Source organism: Arachis ipaensis, chromosome B05 (genome assembly GCF_000816755.2).
Source record: "Arachis ipaensis cultivar K30076 chromosome B05, Araip1.1, whole genome shotgun sequence".
NCBI classification, from domain to species: domain Eukaryota; kingdom Viridiplantae; phylum Streptophyta; class Magnoliopsida; order Fabales; family Fabaceae; genus Arachis; species Arachis ipaensis.
In genome coordinates this window covers 13,037,455-13,046,488 of record NC_029789.2, presented here as the reverse complement: position 1 = coordinate 13,046,488, position 9,034 = coordinate 13,037,455, and the positions used below count along the sequence as shown (strand labels likewise).

General features: G+C 40.8%; 2 protein-coding genes across 2 annotated transcripts; one reads left to right on the top strand and one right to left on the bottom strand.

The window, feature by feature from the left end:
* Positions 183–1,085, bottom strand: LOC107642971 (dehydration-responsive element-binding protein 1E). Its single transcript, XM_016346494.2, has one exon. It carries the CDS (start codon positions 993–995, stop codon positions 360–362), a length of 636 nt encoding a protein of 211 aa, XP_016201980.1. The 5' UTR covers positions 996–1,085; the 3' UTR covers positions 183–359.
* LOC107640176 lies at positions 4,181–6,960 on the top strand. Its single transcript, XM_016343727.1, has 4 exons — positions 4,181–4,769; positions 4,919–4,972; positions 5,058–6,050; positions 6,137–6,960. Exons 1-4 carry the CDS (start codon positions 4,181–4,183, stop codon positions 6,958–6,960), a joined length of 2,460 nt encoding a protein of 819 aa, XP_016199213.1.

The window sequence follows — 9,034 nt, the reverse complement described above, 5'->3', positions numbered from 1 at the left end:
TACTTATTTTATATACAAATTTATTTATCAAATATACATATTAAAGATTGATTAAAATTTATAAGCAACAGATGAATTAATTTATTTGATGAGAATAATTTTTAAAAAATGTCTGTTATTTAAAATGTCTGAGAACGAATGTAAGTGTTAACTTTAAAATAAAAAATAAAAAAATCATTGCGTGGGCCGTTGGAGATGGAGTTCACATGAAAATGGTAATCAACTTTATCATACAATTACAACGGCGGGGTATGTTACATATGCATGTTTCAACACGTACTCCACACAGTAGGTACTACCAAGCTAGTGGTTACTGTATCCGATAAGCTTAATTAATCAATGTTGTGGGGCTTAATTATTCAAATGGAGAAACTCCAGAGTGGCAACCCAACATCGAATATCTCCACGTCATTACTGCCATCTCTCGCAAAAGCAGGATGAGGAGGAGACCTTAGAGGCTCATCCGCCATGCTCATAACCAAATCATGCCAATCCTCAAATTCAGAAACCGCCGGAACATCGTTAACCTCAAATTCAGAAGCCTTGTTCACATCCTCTTCAATCACCACCACGCATTCCCCAACACTCTGCTCCTGATGCTCCTGCTGGGCGCTGTCCTCCGCCGCGAACGCCGCCGCAGCCTCAACGGCAGCCCTCCTGATGTCCTCCGGATCGGTGGAAGACGGAAGCTGCAAGCGCGAAGCAGAGTCCGCGAAGTTGAGGCAAGCGGACTTGCCGCGAAGCGCAAGAGCAGCAACATCGTGTGCACGTGCTGCCATTTCCGGTGTAGGATAAGTTCCAAGCCATATCCTTGTGTTGTTAACGTTGTTCGGAACACGAATCTCGCAAACCCACTTGTTGTTGTTCCTCCTCCGCACTCCCCTGTACACTGGGTGCCTCGTCTCCTTGAACACCCTCCTCCCCGCTCTCTTCTTCGGCATCGACGAAGCCAGAATCACTTCATCGTCCGAGTAATGATGATTATGAATGTTCATTCTGCTATTCCAAAAGTAGTTTGTTAATTCAGTTATGAATGAGTGTGAGTTAGGAAGTTCGAATGTGAGTGTGAGTGACGAAGTGAGAGTGTGAGTTGAGTATATATAGGTTGTTGAGGTTAGATGGGCCACGTATGGTGCTGCGACGTGGACACGGACACGGGGACAGTTGGATATATATGTATGGGTGGGCCAGCCCATAATAACTGGAAGCTAAGCCCATGGGCTGGAATTCACTTTCACTTTCCTTTTGATTACGTGGCAGCAGTGGGGGATTTGGAACTTTGTTTCTTCCTAAGTCGACACTTTCACTTGCCTGTCCTGTCTCCCACTCTTGTAGTGTTGTTGCTCCAGCTATGGATATAACTGGAAATCCCAACGTTGAAAACGTGTTTCTTCATCCTCTATTTTTAACACTATTTTTTTCCCTTTTACAATTTATAGTAGTAGGACCGTCACTGGTTTTGTCCCCGGTTTGTCCGACAGCTCAAACTCTACTAAAATAATTTTACTATTTATCCTTGCATAAAATTCTACATGTGTTTATCACTAAGGTTAACACCAAAAAATAATTTCCGTTAAAATAATGTCATGCATATTTTTCATTAAAGCTTAAAGTAATTTATGTATGAATTTTGTTATAGATGCAATGAAAGCATTTGCTAAGATTAGATTTTAAAATAGTATAAATTCTTTTATAAAAAGTTTACATTTGTAAAATATTAGCAAGCAATCCTTAGAATACTAGACAGTATAATTTTCGTTTTTTCTCTTGTTAAAAGCTTAGTTTACGTCATTAGTACTTAGAAAATGTAAAGTTTATCAACCCTAAACCCAAAACAAAATTGTGGAGCAAACTTAATTGTAGAGAAAAGCAAATAAATCAAGTTTTTGGTCTAAAAAAAAAAAATTAAAACTATATATTTTTTCGGGTATGTTGGGCTTGATATTTAACGGGCCTAATCTTACTTGGTTGATCAATTAGATTTAGATGGATAACACAAAGCATGATCCCCCAAAAAATAAAACCCCACTGGTTCCGCGACCAAAACCCAACCCAATGGTTTGCGCTTCTCTCTCTTCTGTAAAGTCTAAAAAAACAGCTAGCCCATGATATAAGTATACTGTTGGGCTCAATAATCATATAAAACTTTATATGATTTGCTAGGAAGTGAAATCCCCCATGGTAGCTATATTTTCCTCGGAGTGATAGAAAGAAACCCTTCAGATTCCAAGGCTCTATTGTTCTCCCCTTCCATGAGCTCACCGGTAACTACCGCTGAAGAAGTGGACCAACTGCAACGAAGCAAAAAGAAACTTCGTAATGACAGAGGAGAATTTAAAGGGGAGACATCAAGGATAGCTAGGGAAGAGGAGTGGATATGTGAGAAAATGTCCTTTATGGGAACTAATGGCAAAAGAAGAACGTATACCGATCTTGTTATGAATGGAAGTGCAGAACCAAGATCGGATGACGAAGAGTCTGACTCTGATAGGTGTTCATCGGATGATTTCGAAGAGGATACGGAGGAGCAAATACCGATGGAGGAGCTTTTCAATATGAGCCAGATGCAATGAGACGCTCTAAAGAAGGAAAAAAAGGAGGCCAATAAGCAGAGAAGAAAAGGTTAGAGAAGCCTTGAAAACACACGTTGATAGTGAAACCCTTGGGGATGCTGATTACGTATGGAGTGCTGAAAAAGAAAGTTAGACACCATGTGATCCAAGTTAGGAGGCATCGACCTTATCGACGTTGGCAATGAATTCTATGTGGTGAGATTGTTTAATGAAAAAGATTATTGGCATGTGATGGAAGGAGGTCTCTGGCTACTTTTCGATCATTATCTAACAATAAGAAGTTGGACCCCAAATTTTGACCCCTTCGGAACTACCATCAATAAGGTGGCAGCTTGGATTAGGCTCCCAGACCTTCCCATTGAATACTACGACAAGCGCTTCCTGGGACAATGGGTGGTCAGACTAGTAAGACGCTTAAAGTCGACATGAACACAATGAATCAATCCCGGGGTAAGTTTGCGAGACTCTGTGTTGAACTAGACTTGAGCAAGCTTTTGGAAGCCTCCTACTTGGTGAATGGAAAAAGATTATATATAGAATATGAAGGACTGCATATGGTGTGCTTCAGTTGTAGAAGGTCTGGCCATGTGAGTGATAGTTGCATGGCTAATACTTATCAGGAAGGTAAGGGAGGGAAGGCTAAAGAAGTGCAGCATTAAGAAGCAGAAAAGAATATTTCGACCAGAGAGACGCAGACTCATCCTATGAACAAAGAAGGAGAAAAACGTAACGACAAGGGTAAAGAGGTTACTGTAACAAGCCAAAATTTTGGTGCATGGATGATAGTACAAAAGCAGAAAAGGACAAGAAGAACACCCACCAATAAGGACACCTCCAACACAGGTAGGGGATCGAAGCAAGAAAGTGAAAGAGACAAAATGGAGGTAGTGGAGGAAAGAGGAAGGTACAAGGTTCTGGCAGAAAAAGACAAAGCGGACCAACCAATGTATGATCAAGGCAATCATCAAGAAAACAATGTGTCGCCTGTAAGGAAGCAGGCTGAAATTGTTTCGAAGGAATTTCTTACAGACTCTCAAATGAGAAAAGCCAAAGCTGATTTTTTTTAATATGATTTAGTGTTGTGAGTAATACTTCATTATGATCATTTGGGGGAAATTAGACTGTTATGACGGCGTTATTTTAAGAAATTAGGGGGGAAGAAATCGGTGGGACCGATTTCAAGGAGAGAGAAGAGGGAACACAAATCGGTCCCACCGATTTGTGGAAGAGAGATGAAGAACACAAATCGGTCCCACCGATTTGTGTAAGATGGAGATACCAAATCGGACCCACCGATTTGTAGGAGTCCTATTTTATAACATAGTAATCGGTCCCACCGATTTCGGGCGTGAAAAATGTTTTTTTTAATACGACAGTGCACCAATCGGAGCGAGCGATTTGTGTGGAACGCGGTCGGTGGGTCCGATTTGCCGTAACTGCTTAAATAAAATGAAGAAAACATCACAGAAGCTTCATTTCTTCGTCTCTGGTCTCCGTCTAAGCTGATGTTCTTCCTCCTCTCCTTTTATTCTTCTCCGTCATTCTTTCCATCATTCTTGTAGAAAAAATTTAAATGAGTGTGAAAATAGGCAAGTATGTATACTGATATGGATGATAGAGTTGTGTTGAAGATTTATTGTTATGGGCAGATTTTGTTGCAAACATATGAAGGAGTTCAATTTGTGTGTGAAAATCCAGAAGATGTTGTTATTTCGTTCACGTTGTCGTTTGAGGAATTGAAAGGTGTGATTTGTGAGAAGATAGATTCTCAAAGATCTAGGAGAGTATCCTGTATTTTGTACAGGTATCCTTTATCTGTGTTTGGTGGGTTCGTTCAATTTCAGACCAAGTACGTGACGGATGAAGCGAGTATGCATGAAATGTTTTCAATGTATATGGAAAATCGCTACCAAATGTCTTATATCGAGTTGTATGTTGAGTTTGAGCAATCTGAAGCGGACCGTAACATTGTGTTGGAAGATTATAATAGTGAAAGCGAGGATGAATTTGAAAGTAACTATGAGATCGTTGGTCCAGGTGAACACGAAGATGAAGCTGGCGGCGACATGAATGCAGATGTGGCGGCAGTTGCAGATGCACTAGCAAACCCGCATCCGTTTCAGGAGCCTTCTTTCATGCGGTCGTTGGATTTGGAGGCTATGCACGCACCGGAGTTTCCGCAATATATGAATCCAGGTGCGTAAAGCTAGATAGCTGTATGAAACTCTTAAGTAGCAGATCATTATGTCAGATAAGTAATATATGTGATATGTGGATAGTCATTTGTGAGCATAGCATTTGGTTTTTTTATTAATTAATAGTTCTTTGTTATGAGTTATATTTAGATGTTCTTTACGTAGATAGAATAGCGACAAAGAAGACTATTATGATCTTACATGGTAAAGTGTGTTTATTAATTGAGTTGTAATAAATGATTTATTGCTAAGTACACAATAAAGGAATTATTATTTTTGATGTATGCAGTGCTTCCTGTTGTGGCGGATGGTGAGTTCACAGTGGGGATGGAATTCAGTTCAAGGGAGGCAGTAATCAAGGCAATAAAAGATTATACCATCCGGAGAGGTGTAGACTATCGGGTATATGAGTCGGAACCGACGACATTCTATGCCAAATGTACAGAATATGGTAATGGTTGTGACTGGTTGATCAGGGTTACCAAAATGCAAAAGAAGTACTGTTGGGAGATAATGAGGTACAACGGAAGTCACACGTGTACAAGGTCTACTATTTCTCAAGACCATTCGAAGCTGGATTCGAAGACAATTGCAGAAGCAATTAAGCCATTGGTAGAGGCTGACCCGTCTATAAAGGTAAAATCAGTAATTGTTGAAGTCCAGTCAAAGTTTAACTACACCATCAGTTATCGCAAGGCTTGGTTAGCAAAGCAACAGGCGGTGGAGTCAATTTTCAGAGGTTGGGAGGCATCGTATGAAGCTTTGCCCATATGGTTTGAGGCCATGTGTCACAAGGAGCCATCAGCAGTGGTTCACTTCGAAACAATGCCTGCTTACCAGGGGGATGATTTGGTTCCTGATATACGTGTACTGCATAGAGTCTTCTGGAGTTATTACCCTTGTATAAGGGCCTTCAGACACTGCAAGCCAGTGGTGCAGGTGGACATGACTCATTTGTATGGAAAATACAAGGGTTGTTTATTGGTTGCAGTCTCACAAGATGGTAATAACAACATCGTGCTTATTGCATTCGCCATAGTGGAGGGAGAGACTTCTGACGCATGGTACTTTTTCCTGAGTAACTTGCGTCAACATGTGGTGACACGTGATGGTGTGGGACTCATCTCTGATCGACACGATTCTATTAGGTCAGCTATTGAGAGAAGTAATGGGGCTTGGTCTCCTCCTAGAGCGTTCCATATGTTTTGTATCCGACATATTGAATCCAACTTCTTGAGGAAGTTCAAGGCACCTTACTTGCAGAAGCTCATAGTCAATATTGGTAAGTTTAAATACAATGAACTTTGAATTTATTGTCAGTACGATCAAATAGAATGATGTTCATTGTTGACTGAATGTTTTTCATAGGATACTCGAGGACGATCAGGGAGTACCAGATGCGCTATGAACGATTAAAGGAACGGGGTGAGGCTTACACCAACTGGCTTGATCGGATCCCACGTGAGCAGTATGCTTTGGCATTTGATGGTGGATACCGATGGGGTCATATGACCACCAATCTTGTGGAGTGCATCAACTCCGTCTTAAAGGGTGCACGCAATCTCCCGGTGACTGCGCTTGTTAAGGCTACATTTTACAGAATGAATGAGTTGTTCACTAGGAAAAGAGCTGAAGCTGAAGCCCGAATAAATGCTGGACTTGTGTTCTCTGAGATGGTGCCCACCAAGGTGCATGCAAATCAACGGGCATCGGGTAACATACAGGTTAGTTGTTTTGATAGAGAAAATAAAGTATTTGAGGTACGGGAGATGCCAAGTGGGGTTGAGTATGCAGTTGACCTACGCCAGCGTCGTTGCGACTGTGGTGAATTTCAGGTTGACCGAATTCCGTGTCGATATGTGTTTGCTTGTTGTGCAAATCAGCGGTTGGACTGGCAAGTGTACGTTCATGATGTATACAAGATGGACCAAGTTCGAAGAGTATACAGGGCTAGGTTTAGACCACTGGGAAATCCTGCAACATGGCCTGCTTATCATGGACCTCGATTTGTTGGAAACCCGTTCCTCAGACGTGTGGCCAAAGGTCGTCCGAAGATGACCCGCTTCTTGAATGAGATGCACACTCGTATGTTGCATCGCCCTAGGCGATGCAACCAATGCAGTGCCAATGGCCATAGTCGTAGTAAATGTCGCCAAAATGCTGAACCAAGTGTAGGTCCAGCCGAAGAGTAGTAGTTACCTTCTTTTACATTTCATCTGAATTTACATTGACATTTATATTTACCAACTCGTGCTTGTATTCATCTGAATTTACATTGACATTTATATTTGCCAACTCATTGAGTAGTAACAACCTAATTGAGGTACTCATTAAGTAAATAGTACAACTTAATTTTTAAATAGTAATAACAACCTAATTGGCATACTAATTAAGTAAATAGTACAACTTAATTTTTAAGTAGAAGTAACAACCTAATTGACATACTCATTAAGTGAATAGAACAACTTAATTTTTAAATAGTAATAACAACCTAATTGACAAACTCATTAAGTAAATAGTACAACTTAATTTTTAAATAGCGATAACAACCTAATTGACATACTCATTAAGTAATTAGTACAACTTAATTTTTAAATAGCGATAACAACCTAATTGACATACTCATTAAGTAAATAGAACAACTTAATTTTTAAATAGTAGTAACAACCTAATTGACATACTCATTAAGTGAATAGAACAACTTAATTTTTAAATAGTAATAAACCTACTTAACAACTTAGTTCATCCATACAACTTCACTTTCTTGGTGCCCACTTCATATCGGTGTATAACTTTCTGCACTTCTTGGCAATCCTGTTAAAAGCAGATGGTGTATACCGATTCGCACTCCGACGAGGAGGATCAACTCCAAGGTTGTAACCTTTTCCTCTTTCACTTGTGGCCGTACCTATGAAAGTACAACAAATGGTGGATCCTATTACTCAAATGGCTATTCAATATGTAATACAAATACAATTTCACCATAAAGCTACAAATAGAATTAAATAATCAAATACAAAAACAACTTTATTTTACCTGCATTGGGAGCTGGGTCCTCCTCCTCATCATCATCATCATCATCATCATCATCATCATCATCATCATCATCATCCTCACCTTCACCCTCTCCCTCATCCTCATCCTCATCCTCATCCTCATCCTCATCCTCATCCGCATTATCTGGATGGTCTACTAGGTAGTTATCAGTCTCATCAACTGCCCTGTTACTCTCATGAATCAGACTCATCGGAATACGTCTAGGATTTCCACTCTGTATAATCCCTCCAATGCCTTCAGCACTTCTGCTTGAGTCAACAGACATTCTGGCACCAGAATTAGCCAAGGAAGTGTGAACCCGAGGTCTCGAATCCAATGACCTCCTAGCTGGAGTAATCCCACCCGAATGTGCTTGATGGTCGGTCGGAATGTTAACATAATTACCTGAATGTGAATGGCGCGACCTCGATGCCATGAAACCAAGCAGCTGACTGAATGAAGTTTGCTCTGGATACTCAAAATGTGGACCACCCAAATACTGTTGCTGTACCGGGACTGACGCTGAAAAATAATCAGACGGATGCGTCTCAGGAACATATGGTACAAAGTACTCAACCCCCTGGTGTGGCGGTATTACTGGCGGTGGTGGTGGAGGTACCGGATCCGGTTCCGGTTCCGGCGCTAGTGGTGCTGGAGGACCTTCTGGATTCTCTTCAAATACAAGGTTCGACAATTGCAAGTGGTCACCAAATGCAGCTCGGTACCAATGCATGTAAATTTCCAATGGATAATGTAAATGCACTAAGTCATCAGAGAGAGTGTGACTATACCGATTGGTCCACTTCATCACCCAAGAAGAGTGGGTATTGGCCCAATCTTGATTCTTAGGCCCAGTAAGAACTTCGCCGTGTGATGCACCTAGATTCTCTGGTTGATTAGGAACACCCTGTGTCAATCCAAATTGTCTCCTGACTCTATCAGATGCATGCCACTCGATGCATTCAAAAGATATAAGTGGCACTATGGCACTCCACATAACCGAATTATGATGGATGTCTAAAGGAATCACGTCTGGGTCGATGTTTCCAATGCCATATGCCTGCCAAACAAACTAGACACATCGAACCAGTCAGATGATTACACAACAATTAATTTACTATACAAGTTACATACGGTACTTGTATTTTACAACATACCTGTCCTTCTTGTAGATCATCCAACAATCTCCTGTAGTGCGCAAGAGAATTATATCGGTAGACATAGTTTTCA